The 27510-nt window shown below is 49.9% G+C and overlaps 1 protein-coding gene across 1 annotated transcript in view; it reads left to right on the top strand.

The window, feature by feature from the left end:
* Nucleotides 1-27510, top strand: part of ENTREP2 (endosomal transmembrane epsin interactor 2) — a 105522-nt gene that overhangs the window by 36074 nt on the left and 41938 nt on the right. The window contains exon 2 of the mRNA XM_066354576.1: nt 1971-2027. Within this exon, the coding sequence (XP_066210673.1) occupies nt 1971-2027 (57 nt within the window). The remainder of the gene's footprint in view (nt 1-1970; nt 2028-27510) is intronic.

Here is a 27510-nt window from a genome sequence, read left to right as displayed (position 1 = left end):
AACCCCACGTGACCCTAATCACCTCCCTTCCTCCTTCCCAACCCCACGTGACCCTAATCACCTCCCTTCCTCCTTCTCAACCCCACGTGACCCTAATCACCTCCCTCCCTCCTTCTCAACCCCACGTGACCCTAATCACCTCCCTTCCTCCTTCTCAACCCCACGTGACCCTGATCACCTCCCTTCCTCCTTCCCAACCCCACGTGACCCTGATCACCTCCCTCCCTCCTTCCCAACCCCACGTGACCCTGATCACCTCCCTCCTTCCCAACCCCACGTGACCCTAATCACCTCCCTTCCTCCTTCCCAGCCCCACGTGACCCTGATCACCTGCCTCCTTCCCAACCCCACGTGACCCTGATCACCTCCCGCCTTCCCAGCCCCACGTGACCCTAATCACCTCCACAGAGCCTCCAGAGGCGATCACAGTGGGGGTTAGGGCCTCAGCCTGTGGATTTGAGGAACACACGGACACTCAGCCCTAACCCTGAGTCTTCAGTCAAAGGGTAGCAAATCACCACCAGCTTTATACCCATTCATTGTCTCACCGTTTTCTTGGGTCATGAATATGTTTTGTTTTTAGTTGTTGTTTTTGTGTGTGTGTGTGTGTGTGTGTGTGTGTGTGAATAAGGTGCCAGAGTCCTTTGTAGAAACAACTGAAAGATCATCCAGGTCTTCTTGGCAGTCCTCCTGCTCTGGGTGTGACGGAGGCACAGTTGGGTCTGAGATGTGGTACTGCCTGTGGCGGGAGCGTTTGAGGGTGACCTGGAGTCTGTCGCCAAGGGGACCTTGTGGGTCAGTTCAGTGGCATCCTCAGTCCTTCCGGAACCCACGGGGACATGTAGCCAGTCCTGTCCAGCTTGGCCCCCGCGTGCCTCGCCCACGCACACCATGGAAACTCGGGCAGTTTATCCTCATGGAGCTCCTGCATGGAAACACCAGGACCCAGCGAATGAGGGGGCCTCCTGGGCTGTTGCCCTGTTGAGGGGGGAGCCGTAGCCTCCTTCTCCTCACTGTGCCCGGTGGGGTATTGGGGTGAGGGACAGGGTGTCCTGGAACTGAGGAAGCAGGAGGAGGGGCACCACTGTGGGAGGGAGAGGTGGCAAGGGGGAGCCTGGGTTGGGGAGGGAGAAAGCAGGTGTGTTTTTTTGTTTGTTTTTTTTGTGTATTTTTCTGAAGTGAGAAGCGGGGAGGCAGGGAGACAGACTCCTGCATGCGCCTGACTGGGATCCACCCGGCACGCCCACCAGGGGGCGATGCTCTGCCCACCAGGGGGCGATGCTTTGCCCCTCCGGGGCGTCGCTCTGCCGCGACCAGAGCCACTCTAGCGCCTGGGGCAGAGGCCAAGGAGTCATCCCCAGCGCCCGGGCCATCTTTGCTCCAATGGAGCCTCGGCTGCGGGAGGGGAAGAGAGAGACAGAGAGAAAGGAGAGGGGGAGGGGTGGAGAAGCAGATGGGCACCTCTCCTGTGTGCCCTGGCCAGGAATTGAACCTGGGACTTCCACACACCGGGCCAACGCTCTACCACTGAGCCAACTGGCCAGGGCCTAGCAGGTGCATTTTTGAACCTGACACCAGGAGCCCCGGGCTGGAGACTGACCCGCAGGGGGTGTTCATGTGCAGAGATTAGAGGGCGCCTTCTGGGTCTGTGATTTTGAAATCACACAGCCACGTGACTTCATGGACCAGAGTGGAGTGAGGTCTGGTGGAGAGGCTCTTTCCGAAAACACGTTCATGCTTGGGCTCTTGTGTGGGTTGCCCCTCGGGGGCGTCTGGGGCCTCCCAGAGTGGCTGCAGGCTGCGGAGGCCTGGACGGCCGACGTACCTCGTGGTAACCTGCTCCCCGGGGTGTGTGCTGCGTCCCACAAGGGCTCCTTTCCCGGGCCGAACGGGTTGCTACTGTGTTCTGACTGTTCGTGAAAGCTTACAGAGCGTCTCACCTCCCCTTCCTGCACCGTTTGTCTTCCCAGGTGCTGCTGTCGGGACTCATTGGCGTCGTCTCCTGGAAAAGGCCTCTCTCCCTCGTGGTGAGTTGCACCCGGTCCCCGTGGCCGGCGACCTGGGCACAGGGCACTGCCTGCCGCGGTGTGAGCACGGGGAAGGGGGCAGCGGAGAATTCTGGCTCCTTTGAAGAAAGGGGACACCAGACCTTGCTCAAAGCGTCCGAGGCAATGGCCTACCGTTGTGCGCCTGACCAAGTGTCACCTCTGAGTGTGGCTCCCGGGTGTCTGCCTGAGGTGCTCACCCGCCTTCCCCTCTCCGTTTGTTCTGTTCCGGTGCCACCCTCTGAGGACATGCCCCGTGAACGGAGAGTAGTGTAGGTACGTGCGTTTAATAAGTGTAGATGCATGCATTCGGATGGCTAGATGTGTGCACACGCTCACACAAACGGGACGCAGTTTCACGGAGTTCAAGAAACGCCCGCTTTCTGTGTTTCGAGGACCGCGCACCTCTGTGAAGGGGACGCCTGTTGGAGCAGGAGAGGGACGGTTTCCCATGGTGCTTTGGTGCAGGGCTGGGCACCCGGGGCGCAGAGGGGGCTGGCGGCTCCATCCCAGAAGGGCCCCCAGCAGACATGTGTCAGCTGATCTGTGGGCGTGTTCTTCTTGGCGGACGCAGGAATATCCTCCTGTGTCCGTGTCTGGGCTGGAGGCAGAGGCCTTCCGGTGCTGGAGAACGGAGTGGACGGCGTGGCTCTTGTTCTTCGGTAGTTATCAGTTATTTAAAGCTTCTTTAAGTGAGGAGGCTTGGAGGTGATGACATGGGCTGGGCAGGGGCGGGCAGCGGAGAGCCAGGAACACAAACTTGTGCACCATGCATAGCTACCCGTACCCCCTACCCCCCCCCCACGAACGTAACCACGATGCCTTCCAGAGCGTGAGGGCATCAGCGCAGGGGCGATGCCTCTTCCACAGCAGGTCAGCTCAAGGGAGAGACACTCCCTCCACATGAGTGTTTTACAACAGACGTGCCCAGAAGTAGAGAGAGGAGTGTCACGGACCCCCACGGACACCCTCCTCACACACTTATCTTTAACAAAATAAGAACATCGATGTGTCTTGTTCCATATACACCCCTTGCTGGGTTATTTTATTTTTTACCTTAGTCTTTTTTGTTGTTGTTGTTAAATATATTGGGATGATATTGGTTAAAAGGATCATGTGAGTTTCAAGTATACAATTCTGTGATCTGTATATTGCATTGTGAGCCTATCAACCAGAGTCAAACCATCTTCGGTCCCCGTGTATGTGGCCCCCTCTACCCCCTCCCCTCTACCCCCTTCCATACTGGGTTATTTATTTATGTATTTATTTATTTTAAGAGAAAGAGAGAGAGAGAAGCATCAATTTGTTGCCCCATTTACAGATGCCTTGATTGCTTCTCCTGCATGCCATGTGCCCTGACCGGTGACCTTGGGCTTCGAACCAGCGACCTCAGCACTCCGGGTCAATGCTCTTATCTACTGCGCCACCACTGGTCAGGCCCTGATGGGTGATTTCAAAGCAAAGACCCGTTAGTGTGTTGTGACGGTGACTTTCTTGTGCAGAGGGACATGGCGGTGGACATGCTGGTTGGCGCCTGCTGTCCTTAGACTGTGTTCCCTTCCAAGGCCCTCAGGGACAGTCTGCTCCATTGCTCCTTAGCCACCCCGAGGTGCAGAAGGAAGCCCTCTGACCCTGGCCACCAGACAAGGCACAGGCCACAAGAAATAGGAGGGAACACCCATCAGCGTATTGTGGGATGTATAACACACACATCCATGCATGTGTATACGTAAACTGTAGGTAACAATCGTGTAAAGGCAGCTTGAACTGCACATGAAGAAGTCTGTCACTTGCAGCTACACTGGTCAGTTTAGATGTACACTCCAAACCGTAAAGCAACCACCGAAATAAACTATAAATTAAGAAGGAGCTGCCAACCAAGCAAACCCCCGGGAGTCATAGGAAGTAGCCAGTTAACCCAAAAGAACACAGAAAAAAAAGGGAACAAATAAAAAGAAGGAAAACCGGTAGCAAGATTCGGTTCCCATTTGAATTTCTTCTGTTTATTGCTTGTTTGTATCTTTTCTCTGTTTTATTTTTTGTAAGACTGCATTTCATTGATAATGTGGGATTTCTTCCTGTAGTTATTCTCTGTGTTAAGGGGTTAATGTTTTATCCCAGCCTATTGTCTGTCTTTGAATGTTTGATGAAGTGTATTTTTATATATAGAACTGTCGATCTTTTTTTTTTTTAGTTCAGTGAGAGAAGGGGAGAGTGACAGACTCCCGCATGTGCCCCAATAGGGATCCACCTGGCAAGCCCCCTACCAGGCAATGCTCTGCCTATTTGGGGTGTTGCTCCATTGCTCAGCAACAAAGCTCTTCTAAGCACCTAGGCAGAGGCCATGGAGCCATCCTCAGCGCCCGGGGCCAACTTGCTCCAATCAAGCCATGGCTGTGGGAGGGGAAGAGAGAGAAGGGGAAGGGATGAAGAAGCAGATGGTTGCTTTTCCTGTGTGCCCTAACCAGGAATTGAACCCAGGGCATCCACATGCCAGGCCGACACTCACCACTGAGCCAACCATCCAGGGCCCAACCTTTTATCTTACAATATCTGGTGGGTTTTTCCTTTCTATGGATTTATTATGGCTTCTAGTGTTTCTTTCTTCATGTAAAAGATCTCTCTGGCTCCACAATTCTGAAATTATTTTCCTGTGTCCTTCATGCTTCTAAAACATTTATAGTTTTGGGTTTTTTTTTTTTTATGTCTAAGTAATTGGTCCAGAACTTATTTTTGTCTGTGGCCTGAGGTAAAGGTTCTAACTTTATCTTTTTCAAGTGGGTAGCCATTTCTCCCACACTGTTTTTTTGTGTCCAATGTTTCTCCTCACATTTGAAGTGTCCTCTTTCTTCCCACTGCTACAGTTTATCAATCTCTGTTCTATTTCATGAACCTACCGGTCCATTTCTAAGTCAATAATATTACACTGCTTGGATTAGTCTTGCTTTAATAATAAGTCACCCCTTTATTTTTTCATAACTTTCTTCACTGTTTCCATGTGTTTTCTCTTTGGTTATCAACTTTAGAATCAGTTTGTAAAGTTCTATATTGACAGTGATTTGATTTTGGTTGGGATGACATCCACTCTGTAGATTAATTTCTGGACAGATAATAGCTCTACTGCTGAGAGGTGGAAATATATTTTCTGTTATAATTTCTAGAAAGACTGGGTATTGCTCTTACAACACACCATCGTGAACTGTTGTCTTAGAACTAATTGTCCGTCTTTTGAGAGAAAATTGACAGAAATTTCCATTACGTTTTTTGGGGTTTTTTTTTTGTATTTTTCTGAGGTTGGAAACGGGGAGGCAGAGAGACAGACTCCGGCATGCGCCCAACCGGGATCCACCCAGCATGCCCATCAGGGGGTGATGCTCTGCCCATCTGGGGCGTTGCTCTGTTGCAACCAAAGCCATTCTAGCACCTGAGGTGGAGGCCATGGAGCCATCCTCAGTGCCCAGGCCAACTTTGCTCCAATGGAGCCTCGGCTGCGGGAGAGGAAGAGAGAAAGAGGAAGGAGAGGGGGAGGGGTGGAGAAGCAGATGGGCGCTTCTCCTGTGTGCCCTGGCTGGGAATCGAACCCGGGACTCCTGCACACCAGGCCGATGCTCTACCACTGAGCCAACTGGCCAGGGCCTCCATTACGTTTTTAAAAATATTTTAATAACTAACTGATGTTAGAGAGGTAAGGAGAGAAAGACATACCAATTTGTTGTTCCACTTTATTTATGCATTCATTGGTTAATTCTTTTTTTTTAGATTGTATTTATTCATTTTTAGAGAGACAGGAGAAAGAGTGAGAGAGAGAGAGAGAGAGAGAGAGAAGGGAGGAGGAGCAGGAAACATCAACTCCCATATGTGCCTTGACCAGGCAAGCCCAGGGTTTTGAACCGGCAAACTCAGCATTCCAGGTTGACATTTAATCCACTGCACCACCACAGGTCAGGCTCATTGGTTGAGTCTTTTATGTGCCCTGACCTGGGATTGAACCCACAACCTTGGCATATTGGGACAACATTCTAACCAACTGAGCTCCCCGGCCAGGGCTCCGTTAACTTTTTAATTATATCCATTCTCATATTTTTTGCCCTTGTAAGTTTATTTTATTTGGAGGAGGGAGTAAGATGTTCTGCCTGCTGTAAGAGAAATCGTTGCTACCAAAGTCTTAAATTTTATTATTATTATTTATTTATTTATTAAATTTTTTTTTACAGAGACAGAGAGAGGGAGTCAGAGAGAGGGATAGATAGGGACAGACAGACAGGAACGGAGAGAGATGAAAAGCATCAATCATCAGTTTTTCGTTGGGGCACTTTAGTTGTTCATTGATTGCTTTCTTATATGTGCCTTGACCATGGGGCTACAGCAGACCGAGTGACCCCTTGCTCAAGCCAGTGACCTTGGGTCCAAGCTGGTGAGCTTTTGCTCAAACCAGATGAGCCCGCACTCAAGCTGGTGACCTCGGGGTCTCGAACCTGGGTCCTCCGCATCCCAGTCCGACGCTCTATCCACTGCGCCACCGCCTGGTCAGGCGCTGCCAAGTTCTTAACAGTTTCCTTCTCTTTTTCTTTCCTCTCCAGGATATTTCTTCCGTGTTAGTTTCTAAATGAATCCTCTGAGCCTTAGCTGTTTCCATTCTGTGGTTGCACCCGTCTGTTGAATTTTTCATTCTGACAGACTGTCGTGTTCCGGGGAAATTCACAAAGCTCTCGGTTCCCTAATTGCTTCTCTCTCCTAGCACTGTGTGTGTAGCTCATGTGGCACCTGTTGGGGTGGGTGTGGTCTTCCCATCGGAATCTTTTCATCAGGGCTGCTCAGTGCCCTGTGTTCTCAGCTCCTCCCCTCCGGACAGTGGGTCTCTTGACTCGTCTGCGTCTTGATTCACGGTGGTTGTTTTACTCTAATGTGATCAGCCCACCTTTGGTTGGCCTGTTCTTATTGACAAAAGATGCACTGTGTTGATGATGAGTGTAGGTAGCTGGCGTGGTTGGTTGGTTGGTGCCCTTTCTTTCACTGGATGTAGGGGGGAGTGGAATGTGTGGTGGTTCATACTCCCCCCCACCACATTCTGATTGGTTTTGCCCAGAATAGGAAGCTTGTCTTTGGCATCTGTGGGAATGAGAGGTCCCTGTTGATTGGAAAGATCTACTCAATGCTTGCTAGGAGAGGAGGCATGCCCAGGAAGGAACACCCCCCCACTCCCAATGTCACTATCCAATGTGAAGGCTTCGGGTCCTGGCCTGGTTGCTCGGTGGTTAGAGCGTCACCCCAGCGTGCCAAGGTCGCGGGTTCCATCCCTGCTCAGGGCACATACAGGAGTCAACCAATGAATTCTTTTTCTTTTTTTTTGTATTTTTCTGAAGCTGGAAACGGGGAGAGACAGTCAGACTCCTGCATGCACCCGACCGGGATCCACCCGGCACGCCCACCAGGGGGTGACGCTCTGCCCACCAGGGGCCGATGCTCTGCCCCTCCGGGGCGTCGCTCTGTTGCGACCAGAGCCACTCTAGTGCCTGGGGCAGAGGCCACAGAGCCATCCCCAGCGCCCGGGCCATCTTTGCTCCAATGGAGCCTCGCTGCAGGAGGGGAAGAGAAAGACAGAGAAGAAGGAGAGGGGGAGGGGTGGAGAAGCAGATGGGCGCCTCTCCTGTGTGCCCTGGCCGGGAATCAAACCTGGGACTTCTGCATGCCAGGCTGATGCTCTACCACTGAGCCAACTGGCCAGGGCTATGAATTCTTAAATAAGTGGAACAACAAGTTGATGTTTCTCTCTCTCTCTAAAAATCAATTGATAAAGCAATGAGTGAAAGCGGAGAGGTCCCTCCATGTGCGCTTGTCCCGGCAGACAGTGGCAGGAATGGCAGGAATGGCTAACGTTTATTGATCCTTCTCCGCGTGCCAGGCTCTCCCCTGAGTACCGACCTCTGATGCGGGGAGAGGCGTCCTGCCCGTGGCGCTGCAGCCGGACGCAGTAGGGATCAGGGTTAAACCCCACAGCGTGTGTGAGCCCACAGGCTCTCAGCTCCTGGGCCAGGATTTCTGTGCCCTGTGTGCCCGTCAGCACCAGCCCGAGTCACCATTAAAAAGCATATAAATAAATACTGCTCTATAGAGTCCTTGTGCCATTTCTGTTCACCCTCCACAGAAACAGACACGGGTGTGGTGGGCCACACAGACGTAAAAACATTCTCAACATGTACTTCTCATGACACCCTGGTGGGGCTTCTCTGTTATTGCTCCATGCAGAGGAGGGACTAAGACACAGGATGGGTGTGTGTGTGTGTGTGTCTGTGTGTGTGTGTCTGTGTGTGTGTGTCTGTGTGTGTGTGTCTGTGTGTGTGTCTGTGTGTGTGTGTGTCTGTGTCTGTGTCTGTGTGTCTGTGTGTGTGTCTCTGTGTGTGTGTCTGTGTGTGGTCTGGTGTGTCTGTGTGTGTGTCTGTGTGTGTGTGTCTGTGTGTGTGTGTGTGTCTGTGTGTGTGTGTGTCTGTGTGTGTGTGTGTGTCTGTGTGTGTGTCTGTGTGTGTGTGTGTGTGTGGAGGGTAAACTCCCACCCAGGCCAACTGGCCCTGTTGTTTCATCCCTTAATCATTGCACCACCTTCCTTACTAGAGACTAAATTTAACAGGGGAGAAAAAAACGCTCTTTCTTTAGCTCCCTGGGCCAGAAATTCAGCTTCCTTGGCAGCGCAGACTGATTCCAGCCCAGTGTCCAACTACGTGAAATACTTTTATGTCCAATGAATTTTTTCTTTTTTTTTTTTTTTAGCGAGAGAGAGACAGAGAGAGGGACAGATAGGAACAGACAGACAGGAACAGAGAGAGATGAGAAGCATCAGTTCTTCATCACCTTAGTTGTTCATTGACTGCTTTCTCATATGTGCCTTGACCAGGGAGACTCAAGGGACCCCCTGCTCAAGCCAACGACCTTGGGCTCAAGCCAGCGACCTTTGGGCTCAAGCCAGAGACCATGGGATCATGTCTATGATCCCATGCTCAAGCCAGATGAGCCTGCACTCAAGCTGGGGACCTCGGATTTTTGAACCTGGGTCCTCAGCGTCCCAGTCCAATGCTCTAACCACTGTGCCACTGCCTGGTCAGGCCTGATTCATTTTTTTCCCCTGTTTTTCTTGTTCATTACAAGCATCCAGAGAGAGGGAAGATCTTTTCTTTTTCTATGTTCCTATATCAGAAAAAATGAGGAGGCTTCCACAGTTTTGTGTTCATTCCAGCAGATGTCGAGGTAGCTCTTCCGCTGCCGCAGGGAGTGATCCAGCCCCCAGCCGACCCACTTGTGTTCACCAGGAGCCGCACTGAGCCAGGCGCTGCCCGTCAGAACACATCCGGTCCTTGGCAGCTTCCTTCCTTCCTCTGGCACTGTCCCCAGAGTGGGAGGAATTCGTGTGTCTGATGTTTAGTCCCCAGTTTGGAGAAACTGGGCCCGATTCTTAGCACAACGTCGTCGGTTTTCTTGGAAACCGACTGACAGCTGGTGAGAGAAACAGCTTTGATTGCCTTCCCATTCCGCGTGAGTTCTGCTCTCTCCATCTCTGTCCCCTGTGGTATTTAATGACACGGGCAGACACCCAGCAGCGGGACCTGTGTGACAAATGGACTTCAGCCTGGAGCACGGTTGTTTTTCTTTCTCTGTCTGTCTGTCCCTCCATTGCTATGCTCATCACTTTCCAATGGAAGAAAGCTTAACCTCCTACCCTGCATAGATTAACTTCCTTCTTAAAAGTGTCTCTGAATTTCTGAGCTCACAAACAACGTTTCCCACTGCACCCATCCGAAATTCAGTCCTGGTCTCGTGAAGGCTTCCTGTGTTTGGCCATATTTTTTTTGGGGGGGAGGAATAATTGAATGAGTCACTTTAACCTTTCCTACACATTGTAGAAAGCCTGTAGGGCTCAGATATAACTTTAATATGTTATTTGAGAGATACAGGTGAGCTGAAGGTTAATAGATGTCATATCCACTGTATGGGGCATCATTATTTATTCAGAAAATGTGTTATAGGTCCATGTTGGGGGATTCATAAAGTCAAGATCATCTTTTTAAGAGAAAGCATTTCAGCCTGACCGGGCGGTGGCACAGTGGATAGAGCATCGAACTGGGATGCGGAGGACCCAGGTTCAAGACCCCGAGGTCACCAGTTTGAGCACAGGCGCATCTGGTTTGAGCAAAGCTCACCAGCTTGAGCCCAAGATCACTGGCTCGAGCAAGGGGTTACTCGGTCTGCTGAAGGCCCACGGTAAAGGCACATATGAGAAATCAATCAATGAACAGCTAAGGTGTCACAACGAATAACTGATGGTTGATGCTTCTCATCTCTCTCCGTTCCTGTCTGTCTGTTCCTATCTGTCCCTCTCTCTGACTCTCTCTCTGTCTCTGTAAAAAAATAAAATAAAAAATAAAAAAAGAAAGCATTTCACTCGAGCACCCTGAAGAAGGTTTTGTTCGTCAAGTGCTGAAGAGGACAGGAAAGGGGTGGGGTAGACACAGGTCCTGCAAACAAGGCCGGATTTTACTCTGCTAAGAAAGCAGCTGAGTTTCTAAAAACCCCACTGCTGCCACCACCGATCTGGTATGTAAGAGCTAGCCTGCCTATCAGTTTTAAGTTTCATCAGAGAGAGGCGGTCTCACCGGAAAACCAAGACCGACATGAGCAAATTAAACCGTGATGGAAGGCGATCACTCAAGACCAAGTGAAATGAAAAATGGTCATCGATAAGATACCCCCTTTTCTTAAAACATGACCGCCATTCCTAGCCACTTGAACCTCTTTGCTTCCAAGTATAGGTTCCTTCATGTGGACATATCAGGCTTCTGTTTATTTGTTTGTTTGTTTTTTATTTTATTTTATTCATTTTAGAAAGGAGAGAGAGAGAAGGGGGGAGGAGCAGGAAGCATCAACTCCCATATGTGCCTTGACCAGGCAAGCCCAGGGTTTCGAACTGGCGACCTCAGCATTTCCAGGTCGATGCTTTATCCACTGCGCCACCACAGGTCAGGCCCAGGTTTCTGTTTAATTGAAAATGAAATTTTATAGCCCTTGCCGGTTGGCTCAGTGGTAGAGCGTCAGCCTGGCGTGCAGAAGTCCCGGGTTCAATTCCCGGCCAGGGCACACAGGAGAAGCGCCCATCTGCTTCTCCACCCCTCCCCCTCTCCTTCCTCTCTGTCTCTCTCTTCCCCTCCCGCAGTGAGGCTCCATTGGAGCAAAGATGGCCCGGGTGCTGAGGATGGTTCTGTGGCCTCTGCCTCAGGTGCTAGAATGACTCTGGATGCAACAGAGCCACGCCCCAGATGGGCAGAGCATTGCCCCCTGGTGGGCATGCTGGGTGGATCCCAGTCGTGCGCATGCGGGAGTCTGTCTGACTGCCTCCCCGTTTCCAAAATTAGAAAACAAAAAAAAAAATAAAAAAAGAAAAGAAAATTTTATAGAGGAAACCGAACAAGCCCGCCAACAGTGTGGGGATTGCCGGAGGGAGAGGGGGGTGGAGGAGGTAGACGAGGGTGGAGGGGGAGTAGGTGGGGGTGGAGAGGACTCGACTCTTGTTGGCATGTCCGTGATTCCGCGTGTTGTACACGATGTGTTGTAGAACAGCACACTTGAGACCTGTGTGATTTTATTAACCAGTGTCACCCCAGTAAATTCAATAAAAAGTATTTTTTGTTTTGCAAGGGACAATGAACTTAGAGAAGAATAATAAAAACCAGGTAGAGCATAACACTATATATTGGAGATTTGGAGTTGGGGCAGGTGGGTGACAGAGTAGAATCTTTGTATCCCGGGAGAAAACATAAATCAAATCCAAGAAGCAAGAGACGTGCAAGGTCTAAGGCTGCAGGAGTGCTTCCAACTGTAGACATTTTGGGGAGAAAAGGATAGTTGGTGATGATGGAGACGCCATCTGGTTCTTGAATCTTCTCTCTAGCTTTCATAGTTGTCACCAGCATCAGGAGATGGTGGCTGTCCCTGACAGCCCTGCTTGTCCATGTATTAGCTTCTTAGAAGTCCTTCCCTTCCCAGTGACACTTGAGCAACTAACTCCTTGACCACAGCACTGACTTCATCACCTGATGCTTGTGATCTGGACAAGAGGGAGCTACTCTCAGATCAAAAGGATCTTCTGTCTCCTGGTCTGGGGGATTGGAGCATGGAGTCTTGGTTGGCTGAAACAGACCAGGGAGGGTCAGGTCCGGGGTGACTTCTTCCCTGAGCGTCACAGGTGCAATGACCAGTGACATACTTAATGTATGTTTTGCTACGTTGGCAGTTGAACCCACTGTGTTAGTGTCTTGCAGATTTCTTAGCCTTGTGTTTTTTATAAAGACGTTTCAGAGGGATTGGATGGTCTCCTGAAAAGTCTGTCCTTGGCAAGAATTGTCTGACGTTCACCTTGGAAATATACCGCCTCCTCTTCCTAATAGACTTCCTTTGCCTGGTAGCCTCCACGTTTTAGAAGAAAAAGAAAAAAAAGTCCTTAAGAAGGGGGGAAAAATGATCTAACACACAGAGGTAGCCCTAATATCAGAAAAGTAATAAATGGAGTGCCTGTAGATTGAAATTGCGTATTCTTTCTGAAAAAAGGCAATTACTGTTACAACGATAGAGTGTTCAAGAAATTATTATGGCTGAGAAGGATGTGCTATGTCTGTCTGCAGCCCCGTTAATTTTAAAAGTATCACCCGGCGTACAAATCATAAGACAAAAATGCTGAACTCCACTAATTGAAAGGGGATTTAATAAGCTATTCCAAGACACTGTCTGTTCTTTTCCAGCTTCAGAGAAAAAAAAATTATAAATTATAGGCTATTAGTGATCAGATTTCCTTTCAAATGCCCAACGTCTTTGACTGAAGGATATTATACTCACGGGTTTTGTCTTTGATTTCTGAGTCCTTTTACGCCATCCAGTAAGTAATGAGAATATTAGAATAGAACATACGTATATTTTACCCCAGTTTTATGTGTCTTAAATCAAATGGTTGTAGGTTTCGGTTTTTTAATTTTATGTTATTAAAATACAAAAAATTCTGATTAGGGATGGAAGGAGGACACAAAGGTATCAAACTTGGATTGTTTTTGCTGTATTCACTTGGATTCAACCATGGATAGAAAAATTAAATTGATTTAAGATAGGACTTACGGAGGTGCTACCACCTGATAATGACTGATAGAAGTCTGCACTGATCATTTGCAGATAGATTTCAGGAGGAGGAAGGAAATGGTCCGTCATTCTTGGATGAGTCAGGTCCTGTCGGCAACCATAGGTCTCAATGTTTTGTTCTGTTTCTTCTGCTGCTGTGTGAGTGATCGATGTGTGTTGTGTGGGACGCCTGGGAGGTGCAAGGAGGTAGCTGAGAAGACACAGCGGGGACCCTGCCCCTTCAGCGGCCCCTGCAGCCCCGCCCCACTCAGCCCTTTTCTACCAACAGCTCTTTGCACCGTGACCCATCGTCACCGTCATCGTCATAGCTCCCACTGCAGCTTGAGTTCTGTCAAGCTCTCGTTTGCATCACCTTTTTTTTTGCTCTATTTGGGTTTTCTTTTCTTAAGTGGATGAGCGTCCATCATCTCTGGATTGCGCCATTTAATTGATACAAAGTGATCTCGTCCCCATTTAATGTTTTACGGTCTTGAATTTGGCTCTAAGATGAGAGGACTACACTCTCATCGTCCCTCTGTTAAATTTTGTTAAAATTTGTGTTAAAATTTGCCCGGCCCTGGCCGGATAGCTCAGTTGGTCATGAGCGTCATCCAGCAACATCAAGGTTGCTGGTTCGATCCCCGGTCAGGGCACAAACAGGAATCAACCAAAAAAAAATGCATAACTGAGTGGAACAACAAATGCTTCCTTTTCCCCTCCCTTCTCTCTCCCTCCCTCTCTCTGTCTCTCTTAAAAAAAAAAAAAAATCAATAAAAATTAAGCCCGGGCTAGATAGTCGGTCGGTTGGGGTGTCGTCCTGCAGCACAGAGGTTGCTGGTTCAATTCCCCGGTCAGGGCACACACAGGAGCGGCTCCATGTTCCTGTCTCTCTCCCCCCCTGCCTCTCTCAAAGAAAAAAAAATTTGCCTGATCCGAAGGCCTGTCACAAGGCCTGTCATTTTTACTTTAGTGTCTAGAATACATCTGCTGTCTCTTCTACAGATCAGTTTTCTTAAACTAGGGTAAGCTATTTATTGTGAATCTCTGTTTTTATTTGTGGGTTGTTTCAGTGATTTTTTTCTATGAAATTTACTCTGTTTTTGGTGCTTCCGACTTTTATTGCTTTGTTTAAATACTGCATTCAGTGTGTTTTTCAAAGATATTTAAAGGGCAGCTAGTTTTTTATTCACATTTCAAATACCTTTTCTCTATTCTGTTTTACATAATGAGATACGTGTTCATAAAATACAACTTTATTAAACATAACCATGTGGCATGCCGGAATCGTGAGTAAAGTTATGAAGTGTCACTTTGAAGCATACACCTGAATCCCCTACAAGTCAACACAGGAAGCCCAAGTCACCCACACCAACCCTCTCCTCATCTGCTGCTTCTCTGCAGACCAGTGGTTGGAGGCTCATCATTCTCTTCCCACACTCGTATCTGTCCCTCAACGATGAGTTCTTCTTTTAATTATTATTAAGTGAGAGGAGGGGAGGCAGATGCAGACTCCTGCATGTGCCCCAATGAGGACCCACCAGGCAAGCCCACTAGGAGGCGATGCTCTGCCCATCTGGGGCTCTTTCTCCGTTGCTCAGCAACAGAGCTCTTCTTAGCACCTGAGGTGGAGGCCATGGAGCTGTCCTCAGCGCCTGGGCCAACTCGCTCCAATTGAGCTGTGGCTGCCAGAGGGGAAGAGAGAGACAGAAGTGAGGGAGGGGTAGAGAAGCAGATGGGTGCTTCTCCTGTGTGCCCTGACCGGGAATTGAGCCCCAGACATCCACATGTGGGGCCGATGCTCTACCACTGAGCCAACCAACCAGGGCCTCAATGATGGATTCTTTTTAGTTGCTTTTGAACTTTTTTGTGTGTGTATTTTTCTGAAGTTAGAAGCAGGGAGGCAGAGAGACAGACTCCCACATGCACCCAACCGGGATCCACCCGGCATGCCCACCAGGGGGCGATGCTCTGCCCATCTGGGGCGTTGTTCTGTTGCACCCAGAGCCATTCTAGCGCCTGAGGCAGAGGCCATGGAGCCATCCTCAGCGCCCGGGCCAACTTTGCTCCAACGGAGCCTTGGCTGTGGGAGGAGAAGAAAGAGATAGAGAGAAAGGAGAAGGGGAAGGGTGGAGAAGCAGATGGGCACTTCTCCTGTGTGCCCTGACTGGGAATCGAACCCAGGACTTCCACACGCCAGGCCGATGTTCTACCACTGAGCCAACCGACCAGGGCCGCTTTTGAACTTTCTAGACGTAGAATCACACTCTGTGTTCCCCTGTGACTTGCTTCTCATCACTCACCCTGGTGTCTGTGAATTCCTCTGTGTTTGTGTGTATGACACTACTTCTGCTGTGTAGCTGGTGAGATATTCTATCGTGTGACAATATCACAGTGTGTGTGTGTGGGTGTGTGGGTTCTCCTTTGTGGACAAGTGGGACATTTATGTCATCCTTTTTTTTTTTTTTTTGCCATTATGAACTGAGCCGTTGTGAATGCTTTTAACACCATCCTCCTGTTTATGGGCCAGCGTCCCTCTAGTGTAGGCACCCAGTGTGCACTCTCCCTAGTAATGGGGGTGCATCTGTGCTGGTGCAGATGTCCAGCTGTGTTCCACCGTTGTTTTCCTAGGAATTCACAGATCATGACTTTTGTGTATGTGTGAGAGAGACAGACAGACAGATGGAAAGACAGGAAAAGTGAGAGATGAGAAGCATCAACTGATAGTTGTGGCACCACCTTAGTTGTTCATTGATCGCTTTCTCATATGTGCCTTGATGGAGGGGCTCCAGCAGAGCAAGTGACCCCTTGCTCAAGCCAGCGACCATGGGGTCATGTCTGTGATTCGGTGCTCAAGCCAGATGAGCCCGTGCTCAAGCTGGCGACCTCAGGGTTTCGAACCTGGGTCCTCAGCATCCCAGGCCGATGTTCTATCCACTGCGCCACCGCCTGGTCAGGCTCATAGGTCATGACTTTAAAAGCCTGCCAATCTGGTGGGTGCAACATAAAGTACCTCGTGGTCTCGGTGTGCATTTATCTCCTTCCTGATGAAGTCGGTCAACTTTTAGTCTTCATGGGTCATTGTGTTTCCTGTCTGTACTGTGTGAGCTTGCGTGCTTTACCCACTTTTATTGTTTTATCTTTATCCTAGTTATTTGTAGAAGTTCTTTATATCGTGTCTGCTGAAGGCTGTTTGTTCAACATGTGAAAACAATCTCTTTCTAGGTTTTGATTTACCCTTTCACTTCCTTTGTGGTTAAATTTTGTGCATTCACGTAAGTACCTTTTATAAAGAGATCTGCCCTGGCAGATAGCTCAGTTGGTTAGAGCATCGTCCCGATCTGTAGAGGTTGCGGGTTCGATTCCCCGGTCAGGAATCAACCATTCTGAAGGGAACAGGGCGCGTGGAGCAAGCACACCCATGGAGGAAGGTCTCAGACAGCCTTGAACATACCTCGCAGGATGACAGAAGGTGTTTCTTCTCTGACCAGGTAGCTCCAGGTGCCTGGACCAGCATCCCAATACTGGAGAAAATGGGCATTGTAGGCCAGGTGTACCTCTGCCATCGTGAAGACGCACTAATATAAATGTCACCGTCATACACATTCTAAGTCACTTAGTGTGGAGCAAAGCCTGGATGGGTTGAATGTCATGGAAACAAGAAATCGAATTCAAATGCTTGTGCCTCTTGACTAATGGAATCAGAAAAGCTGTCAAGTGACAAGGGACGGGTCCTGTCGTGTGATAATAAGCAGACGAACTAAGGGATGGACCCCCCCCCCCCAGGGAATACTGAGGGGGGGGAATATAATCTAGGAATGATTGGAAGGTGTGTTCACAAGGGAAAAAAAGTCATAAAATGACCTGGCAAATGTGATGATGGCAGCAACCCAGGAGCGTGCCGGTTCGCCTGGCGCAGGCTGACGGGCAGCTGGCGTGCTGGAGCGGGCGGCAGCTGGGGCGCGGGGGAGGCGTGTGGAAGGACAGGCTCGGAAACGGCAGCATGATGAGTGAGCGAGCGAGCGAGTGAGTGAAGCTGTCAGATGATGAATGAGTTACAGGGTGCAGCGGGCAGGCAGCCAAGAGGGGCCGCGGGAAGGAGGGAGGTCTGCGTCCCTCACACCGCCCCTTAGTAATAGGCCGTTTTTTTAGGCCCTAACCGGGTAGCTCAATTGGTTGGAGCGTCATCCCAAGACACCAAGGTTGCGGGTTCGATTCCCCCTGGTCAGGGCACCTACAAGAATCCACCAAAGAGCCAGACCTGTGGTGGTGCAGTGGGTAAAGCATCGTCCTGGAACCGGGAGGTCACCGGTTCAAAACCCTGGGCTTGCCCGGTCGAGGCACATACGATAAGCAACTAATGAACAACTAAAGTGAAGCCACTAGGAGTTGATGCTTCTTGCTCTCTCTCCCATCTCTCTGTAAAATCAATAAATAAAATTCAAAACAAAGAAGCAAGCACGGAATGCACAGGTAAGTGGAACAATAAATCAATGTTTCTCTCTCTCCCCACCCCCCCACTTTCTTCCTTTCCCTCTCCCTTCCTCTATGTCTAAAAAAGTTAATAAAACATTATAGAAATATATTTTTAGCCTGACCAGGCAGTGGTGCAGTGGATAGAGCGTCGGACTGGGATGCTGAGGACCCAGGTTCAAGACCCCAAGGTTGCCAGCTTGAGCGCGGGCTCATCTGGTTTGAACAAAAGCTCACCAGCTTGGACCCAAGGTCACTGGCTCCAGCAAGGGGTCACTCGGTCTACTGAAGGCCCGCGGTCAAGGCACATATGAGAAAGCAATCAATGAACAACTAAGGTGTTGCCCTGGCTGGTTGGCTCAGTGGTAGAGCATCTGCCTGGCGTGCGGAAGTCCTGGGTTCGATTCCTGGCCAGGGCACACAGGAGAAGCGCCCATCTGCTTCTCCAACCCTCCCCCTCTCCTTCCTTCCTCTCTCTCTCTTCCCCTCCCTCAGCCAAGGATCCATTGGAGCAAAGATGGCCTGGGCGCTGGGGATGGCTCCTTAGCCTCTGCCCCAGGTGCTAGAGTGGCTCTGGTCACGGCAGGGCGACACCCCGGAGGGGCAGAGCATCGCCCCCTGGTGGGCGTGCCGGGTGGATCCCGGTCGGGCGCATGCGGGAGTCTGTCTGACTGCCTCCCCGTTTCCAGCTTCAGAAAAAAAAAAAAAACAACTAAGGTGTTGCAACGCGCAACGAAAAACTAATGATTGATGCTTCTTATCTCTCCCCGTTCCTGTTCCTGTCTGTCTGTCCCTGTCTATCCCTCTCTCTGACTCACTGTCTCTGTAAAAAAATAAATAAATAAATAAAATTTAAAAATATATATTTTTAGCCTGACCTGTGGTGGCGCAGTGGATAAAGCGTCGACCTGGAAATGCTGAGGTTGCCGGTTCGAAACCCTGGGCTTGCCTGGTCAAGGCACATATGGGAGTTGATGCTTCCAGCTCCTCCCCCCTTTCTTTCTCTCTCTGTCTCTCCTCTCTCTCTCTCTCTCTCTCTCTCTCTGTCTCTCCCTCTCCTCTCTAAAATGAATAAGTAAAAAAATAAAAATATATATAAAAAAAATAAAAATTTATAAGCACCAAAAAAAGAGAAGAAAGTCATGTACTTAGTCACAGTCCTTGATCAGCTTTGGCAGCTGTTACCACAACGAGGTTCCATTCTCAACACCACCCGGGAAAACTAGTTAAGAAGGGGTTCCTCTAAGCAGGTACAAGCACACCCACAGAAAGCCTGCAGCATGAGGCTGCGTTAACTTTTTTAAGTGTTTGAAATTAAATTTGGGAACACGCAGGAATGCCTGCTGTTAACACTGCTCTTCAGTTTTGTCCTGGTGACTCTAGCCAACGCAAGTAGCCAAGAGAAGAGTAAATCACAAGTGTAAGAATCAGGAAGGGGCCCTGGCTGGTTGACTCAGTGGTAGAGTGTTGGCCCAGCATGTGGAAGTCCCAGGTTTGATTCCCAGTCAGGGCACACAGGAGAAGCGCCCATCTGCTTCTCCACCCTTCCCCCTCTTCTTTCTCTCTATCTCTCTCTTCCCCTCCCGCAGTGAAGACTCCATTGGAGCAAAATTGTGCGAGGTGCTGAGGATGGCTCCATGGCCTCACCTCAGGCACTAAAATAGCTCGGTTGTCAAGCAGCAGAGCTATGGCCCCAGATGGGCAGAGCATCGCCCCCTAGTGGGCTTGCCTGGTGGTTGGGCGCATGCGTGAGTCTGTCTGTGCTTCCCCTCCTCTCAATAAATATATTTTTTTAAAAAAAGAAGGAAATAGGAAAGGCAAAAAACATAATTCTATCCTTCTTCACAAACTGTTCCTCTACATAAAAAATCCGGGAGAATCCACACACTGGATTCTTCTAGCCCATAAGAAGATAAGAGATGACCAGTTACAAACACAAGGAGCCTTTATGTGGAATGGCACAGCCCAATTTAAAATTGTAATTTAAACATTTAATTAAAAGCTAAGATGAAATGTAATAAAAGATACGGGAGACCTTTACCAAGGGACGTAAAAGTCTTGATTAAACGGACGAAGAGCCTATGTTCAGGTAGGGAAGTTGGGTGTGAGAAAAATGGCAGTCCTTCTAAATTAACCTGTAAACTAAATGCAACTCTGATCAAAATCTCAGAGGAATTTCCCTTTGCGGAACTCAACAAGCTGCTCCTAAAGTTCATGCAGAAGAGACAAGATCAGCCAGTTTTGAAGTAGACCTAGTGAGCGGGCATTCACTCTACCAGGTACTGAGACTTAGTATAAATCCATAATGATTGAAACGGGATGGTGTGAGTATAGGAATAGATCAGTGGAACAGTATAAAGAGCCCAGAGATGACCCATCAAGATCAATATTCAATTTGTCATAGAAAGGATGTTATTTAAATTGTTCGGACAGGGATGGAGAGAGAGAATGAGAGAGGGACAGATAGACAGACAGGGACAGACAGACAGGAAGGGAGAGAGATGAGAAGCATCAACTCGTTGTTCCATTTAGTTGTGTGCTCATTGGGGTTGCTTCTCATACGAGCCCCAACTGGGACTTGAACCGGTGACCTCAGCACTCTGGGACAACACTCTGTCCACTGTGCCACCAGCAGGGTTCACAGTCTTTTTGATATTCCTTCTAGTCCTGACCTGAAGGCAGACTATAACCCGTGTCCCAGCTCTTCCTAGTTTCTCAGAATCACATCGACAGCCTTTTTTTTTTTTAATGTCACTCTTCATGTCCCCATTCCCCAATGGGGGGTGGGGTCTCATTGGGTATTTTTGGACCTTCTCCCAGTTCCTAGCAAGGAACCCTCCCTGCCCCCTGTGCACTAATTAGAATGTGCTTTGGAAAGACCCAACGCGTCAGATCCGAGTCTCACGTTTTTAGAAAAATGCAGCATGCTTCCTCGGTTTCTCTAAGCCCAGTGGGTCCGTGGGGCTGTGTCATGTGTGGTGTGGCTCTTAGCAGCCCGGGTTCCAACCACTTCTATGTGTTTATCGCAGCACAGCAGGCTGGAAGGGAACCCTCCCTCCCTTCTTCCCACCAGCAAAAACTATCTCAAAGCTCTTCAGCCAAATGAGGATTTATTCCGTGTTCTGCCTCCTTGAAAACACTCAGCATTGCCTTCCATTAGGAGCTACCTGTAAATAACCAGTGTAAATAATTGAGTGCCTGTGATTTCGCGGTTACCACGGAGTTTGCATTCGGTGTTACAGCTCCAGAATTTCCATGGAGTCATCACTCCTCATTTTGTTCTCTGTGAATTTTTCACCACTTTTAATTCTTTTTTCATTGATTGATTTGAGAGAGAGAGAGAGAGTGTGAGAGGGATCAGTTTGTTGTTCCACTTAGTTGTGCATTCACTGGTTGACTCTTCTGTGTGTTCTAACCGGGGATTGAACCCCACAACCTTGGTGTCTTGGGATGATGCTCTAACCAGCTGAACTACCCAGCCAGGGCCACCCTGAATTTTTATACCATCTGACTTGGCATTTTCTGTTTCCTTTCATTAGGTACATTTGCAAAAAATTGGCCCTTGGCTCAGTGGTAGAGTGTCAGACCAGCATGTGGATGTCCCGGGTTTGATTCCCAGTTAGGGCACACAGGAGAAGCACCCATCTGCTTCTCTACCTCCTCCTCCTTTCTCTCTCTCTCTCTCTCTCACTCTCTCCCTCTCTCCTCCTCCTCCCCCTCCTCCTCCTCCTCCTCCTCCTCCTCCTCCTCCTCCTCCTCCTTCTCTTGCAGCCATGGCTCCATTGGTTCGAGTGCATTGGCCCCAGGTACTGAGGACGGCTCCATGGAGCCTCCACTTCAGATGCTAAAAATGGCTTGATTGTGAGCATGACCCCAGATGGAAGTTCCTAGGTATATCCCCATGGGGCACATGCAGGAGTCTGTCTCTCTGTCTTCCCTCCTCTCACTTGGAAAAGAAGGAAAAAAATCATCAGTGGCTTTTCCCCAGTGAGCAGTACCCATTACCTCATCGTGGGCCTAAATTATTGACATATTTTAATTATGCTTTGGTAACCAGATACCAATGATATGTATTTCTTTTTCTACAAGATTTGTTCAGAAATGCAGTGTAGGTAGGTTTTTATACTCATTTGATTATCACAAAAGAACAGCGATAACGGTGTTGGAGAAGCCGTTCCAGAACGTTCTGTCCTGGTTCTAGGTGTTCCGGTCTTTAATCTGAATGGGACCTTGCCCAGTGTGAAGACCCCAGCTGCCCAGGTAAAGGAAGGGCCCAGGTGTCACGACCAGGAAGGCCGATTCTCAGCCTCTCAGTCCCCTTTCTCCAGAGGAGTCTGGGCTGGCAGCCGGAGGCAGGGGACCTCAGAGCCTTGGTGTTGGTAGGGTCTTGGCTGTGAGTGAGTTGTGGACCTCAGAGCCTTGGTGTTTGTAGGGTCTTGGCTGTGAGTTGTGGACCTCAAAGCCTTGGTGTTTGTAGGGTCTTTGCTGTGAGCTGTGGACCTCAAAGCCTTGGTGTTTGTAGAGTCTTGGCTGTGAGTTGTGGACCTCAGAGCCTTGGTGTTTGTAGAGTCTTGGCTGTGAGTTGTGGACCTCAGAGCCTTGGTGTTTGTAGGGTCTTGGCTGTGAGTTGTGGACCTCAGAGCCTTGGTGTTTGTAGGGTCTTGGCTGTGAGTTGTGGACCTCAGAGCCTTGGTGTTTGTAGGGTCTTTGCTGTGAGCTGTGGACCTCAAAGCCTTGGTGTTTGTAGAGTCTTGGCTGTGAGTTGTGGACCTCAGAGCCTTGGTGTTTGTAGGGTCTTGGCTGTGAGTTGTGGACCTCAGAGCCTTGGTGTTTGTAGAGTCTTGGCTGTGAGTTGTGGACCTCAGAGCCTTGGTGTTTGTAGGGTCTTGGCTGTGAGTTGTGGACCTCAGAGCCTTGGTGTTTGTAGGGTCTTGGCTGTGAGTTGTGGACCTCAAAGTCTTGGTGTTGGTAGGGTCTTGGCTGTGAGTGAGTTGTGGACCTCAAAGCCTTGGTGTTTGTAGGGTCTTGGCTGTGAGCTGTGGACCTCAGAGCCTTGGTGTTGGTAGGGTCTTGGCTGTGAGTTGTGGACCTCAGAGCCTTGGTGTTTGTAGGGTCTTGGCTGTGAGCTGTGGACCTCAGAGCCTTGGTGTTGGTAGGGTCTTGGCTGTGAGTTGTGGACCTCAGAGCCGTGGTGTTTGTAGGGTCTTGGCTGTGAGTTGTGGACCTCAAAGTCTTGGTGTTTGTAGAGTCTTGGCTGTGAGTTGGTGGACCTCAAAGCCTTGGTGTTGGTAGGGTCTTGGCTGTGAGTTTGTGGACCTCAGAGCCGTGGTGTTTGTAGGGTCTTGGCTGTGAGTTGTGGACCTCAAAGTCTTGGTGTTTGTAGAGTCTTGGCTGTGAGCTGTGGACCTCAGAGCCTTGGTGTTTGTAGGGTCTTGGCTGTGAGCTGTGGACCTCAGAGCCTTGGTGTTGGTAGGGTCTTGGCTGTGAGTTGTGGACCTCAAAGCCTTGGTGTTTGTAGGGTCTTGGCTGTGAGTTGTGGACCTCAAAGCCTTGGTGTTTGTAGGGTCTTGGCTGTGAGCTGTGGACCTCAGAGCCTTGGTGTTGGTAGGGTCTTGGCTGTGAGTTGTGGACCTCAGAGCCTTGGTGTTTGTAGGGTCTTGGCTGTGAGTTGTGGACCTCAGAGCCTTGGTGTTGGTAGGGTCTTGGCTGTGAGTTGTGGACCTCAGAGCCGTGGTGTTTGTAGGGTCTTGGCTGTGAGTTGTGGACCTCAAAGTCTTGGTGTTTGTAGAGTCTTGGCTGTGAGTTGTGGACCTCAAAGCCTTGGTGTTGGTAGGGTCTTGGCTGTGAGTTGTGGACCTCAGAGCCGTGGTGTTTGTAGGGTCTTGGCTGTGAGTTGTGGACCTCAAAGTCTTGGTGTTTGTAGAGTCTTGGCTGTGAGCTGTGGACCTCAGAGCCTTGGTGTTTGTAGGGTCTTGGCTGTGAGCTGTGGACCTCAGAGCCTTGGTGTTGGTAGGGTCTTGGCTGTGAGTTGTGGACCTCAAAGCCTTGGTGTTTGTAGGGTCTTGGCTGTGAGCTGTGGACCTCAAAGCCTTGGTGTTTGTAGGGTCTTGGCTGTGAGCTGTGGACCTCAAAGCCTTGGTGTTCGTAGGGTCTTGGCTGTGAGCTGTGGACCTCAGAGCCTTGGTGTTGGTAGGGTCTTGGCTGTGAGTTGTGGACCTCAGAGCCTTGGTGTTTGTAGGGTCTTGGCTGTGAGTTGTGGACCTCAAAGCCTTGGTGTTGGTAGGGTCTTGGCTGTGAGTTGTTCCGTGTGGCTCACGGATCTGGGGCAGGAAGGCGACTGTCCCTCACTGGCCACTCAGCCTGCGCTCTTGGCATCTGAACAACCTTGCTAATGCCGACCCAGGTCAGCACACCTGTGTGGACATTACCAGTGCCCAGTTCAGAGGATGTGTGAAGACATCAGAAAGGAACCCTCTGATCGACTGTGTCAGCTGTCGGCCGGGAGCGAGGCTCTCCCATTTGAAGTGCGCTAGGGAAGTTGGCTCACAGAGTGTGCAGCAAGGAGCATGTGAGCCCGGCACCCACGGGTCACCGACGCTTCCTAGTGACTCTCCGGAGGGACCCACGCAGCTCCCCAGTTCCGTCTGGATTGGAGAGCCCCTTTGGATCTTCCGGAAATCCTGCTATATGGTTATTCCTGCCCCCCCCCCCCGTCAAGTGGACATGAAACCCTCATTCTCAGTCTCACATGCCCCATGTAAATGGATATGATCTGGGGGGTTGAACCCCGGGCAGTCAGCCAGCTCGCCCGGTTGTCCCATGAGCGGTGAGGACGGCATCTGTTTGCTCACAAGAGCAGGTTTGCAGGGGAGGTCGGGCGTGGCTGCCTGAGATACTGATGCTTCGTGATGGCCGTTTAGATTCTTAAAATAAACTTCATCTTCTAGACCAGTCTCAGATTTACAGGAAAATTGCAAAGAGAGTACAAAGAACCCCCACGGTTCCCCCGTTAGCAGCGTCTTATGTGCATGCACACTGTTCTTTTTTTTTATAATTCACGAGCCAATAGCAACCCGTTATTGTAAAGTCCACAGTGTATCCAGGTTTCCTTGTTGTTGTTTCTTTGTTTTTTGGGGTTTTTGTTTTTTTTACCTGTCTCCTTTTTCTCCAGCGTCCATTCAAGACGGGAGATGACAGTTAGCCACCATGCCTCCCTAGGTGCCTCTTGACGGTGACAGCTTCTGTCTCGCCTGGCTTTTTGTGACCTTGACAGTTGTAAGGAGGACCCGTCAGGTGCTTTGTAACCGAGAGTGACCTTTTTACTGGGAGTTGTCTGATGCTTTTCTCTCTATTAGACAGGGTCGCAGTTCAGGCTGGGAATGTGCCTCCCGCTCACTTGTCACGGGATACCAAGGGCACACGCTGTCACCACGGCGTCACTGTCGATGTTGACCTTGATTGCCGGGCAGAGGGAGTGATTGTCAGCCTTCTTCTCTGGAACCTGTCACGCTTTCCTCTTTCCATTTCTCTACTGTCTCCTTTGGGAGTGTCCTCGTTGTCACACACACTCACACACACACACACACACACACACACACACACACGCCCCATGCGTAAGGAGGGGGGAGTTTTATATACAGGAAAATAGATGTGTGTATCCTGACAAACGTAGATAGTCACACCTGCAGATATTTCTGCTCCCGTTCCTCTCTGCTCTCAACGCTTGACTTTTGGCCACTGAAGGTTTGGGGCTTTTCCCCACACAACCAGTTCTGCGCCTCTCTGTACACCAACCGGTGCCCTATAGTCGCGCCAGGAACCCAGAACTAAGGACAGAAACATATACTTATTGCACGGCACGGGTCTCCCAAATTCTGGCGTGGACCAGACCACTACTTTCAAGCAGTGGTCCCCAACCTTTTTTGGGCCACGGACCAGTTTAATGTCAGAAAATATTTTCCCGGACCAGCCTTTAGGGTGGGACGGATAAATGTATCACGTGACCGAGACAAGCGTCAAGAGTGAGTCTTAGACGGATGTAAGAGAGGGAATCTGGTCATTTTTTAAAAATAAAACATCGGGCCCTGGCCGGTTGGCTCAGCGGTAGAGCGTCGGCCTGGCGTGCGGGGGACCTGGGTTCGATTCCCGGCCAGGGCACATAGGAGAAGCGCCCATTTGCTTCTCCACCCCCCCCTCCTTCCTCTCTGTCTCTCTCTTCCCCTCCCGCAGCCAAGGCTCCATTGGAGCAAAGATGGCCTGGGCACTGGGGATGGCTCCTTGGCCTCTGCCCCAGGCGCTAGAGCGGCTCTGGTTGCGGCAAAGCGACGCCCTGGAGGGGCAGAGCATCGCCCCCTGGTGGGCAGAGCGTCGCCCCTGGTGGGCGTGCCGGGTGGATCCTGGTCGGGCGCATGCGGGAGTCTGTCTGACTGTCTCTCCCCGTTTCCAGCTTCAGAAAAATACACACACAAAAAAAAACCCCAAAAAATAAATAAAACATTGTTCAGACTTAAATATAAATAAAACAGAAATAATGTAAGTTACTTATTCTTTCTCTGAGGACCGGTACCAGATGGCCCATAGACCTGTAGTACCGGTCTATGGCCCGGGGGTTGGGGACCACTGCTTTAAAGCATCAACGAGTCCCTGGCTGGGTAGGTCAGTAGGTTGGAGCACTGTCCCAAGACACCAAGGTTGCAGGTCACTACCTGGGTTAGCGCAGACTCCACAGGTTAAGGACTCCGTCCCACAGAACTGACCCCACACACACACACATACACACTTCAAGTGCTGATTGCATATAGTGGGTCTTGAGGCTATTCACAACTTCTGTGCGATTCGGTCACACGTTAGAGGTTCCCACCACCCAGTCTTCGTGGCCACTAGGTTGCTAGAATGGCTTCCAGAACTCAAGAGAACAGTTTACTTCCCACGTCGCTGGTTGAAGATAAAAAGGCAGAGCATAGGGATAGCCAGGTGGGGAGATGCGCAGAACGAGGTGTGGGGAAGGTGCAGGGGGCGCCCATGACCTCTCCGGACACTGGAGGCTCTCCAGACCCCGTGGTTAGAGGAGTTTCTTTGCGGATTTCATTATGGAGGCGTGATGGACTCCATCCTTGGTGGCTGGGGGTTGCTTTGGATAGCTGGGGGTGCAGTTGGCGATCGTGGGGGTCACCCAATCCAGACATCCTTCTGTCACTGTGGAAGAAGCCAGGGCTGTGACTGAGCTTCTTGTTCAAAATAACTACTTAGTGTTTTATTTGTTATTGATGGATTGAGTGATTGGTTTTTTTAAGAGAGAGAGAAAGAGAGAGAGGGACATCTGTTCTACTTATTTCTGCATTCATTGGTTGATTCTAGCATGTGTCCTGACTGGGAATCAAACCCACAACCTTGCTGTATCGGAGCAATGCCCCATCCAGCTTACGGAGCTCCCCGGCCAGGGGCTAGCTGGTGCCCACGCCAGAATTCGGGAGACTGGTGCGATGTCATAGATAGATGCTTTTTGTTCTTTGTTCTGGGTTCCTGGCACCGAGTTTCTGAAACCTTTCCAATTTCCAGAAGGATGATAAAAGTGCCTTTTGGATGCTAACTGCTGCCCGTTTGGAAGAACCTCACAGGATCTCGTGTTTCCATTCATCTGAACTGGGGGAAGAAGACAGCCTGTCTTCAAATGTCTTTGGCATCCGCAAGGGGTCGGGGGGGGTATGCTCTCCAGCACCCCCCACCCCGCCCCTGCCCGGGGCTCTGCAGCAGCTGTTGGAGTGCAGAACAGATGTAAAAACAAGCTGGTCTTACTTTTCATAGCTTTTCTTCTTTAAAAAAATAGGATAGGTATATTTGGTGGCCT

Source organism: Saccopteryx leptura, chromosome 13 (genome assembly GCF_036850995.1).
Source record: "Saccopteryx leptura isolate mSacLep1 chromosome 13, mSacLep1_pri_phased_curated, whole genome shotgun sequence".
In the NCBI taxonomy this organism is placed as follows: Eukaryota; Metazoa; Chordata; class Mammalia; order Chiroptera; family Emballonuridae; genus Saccopteryx; species Saccopteryx leptura.
The sequence above is the reverse complement of the archived record's forward strand: the minus strand, read 5'-3'. Positions and strand labels throughout refer to the sequence as shown.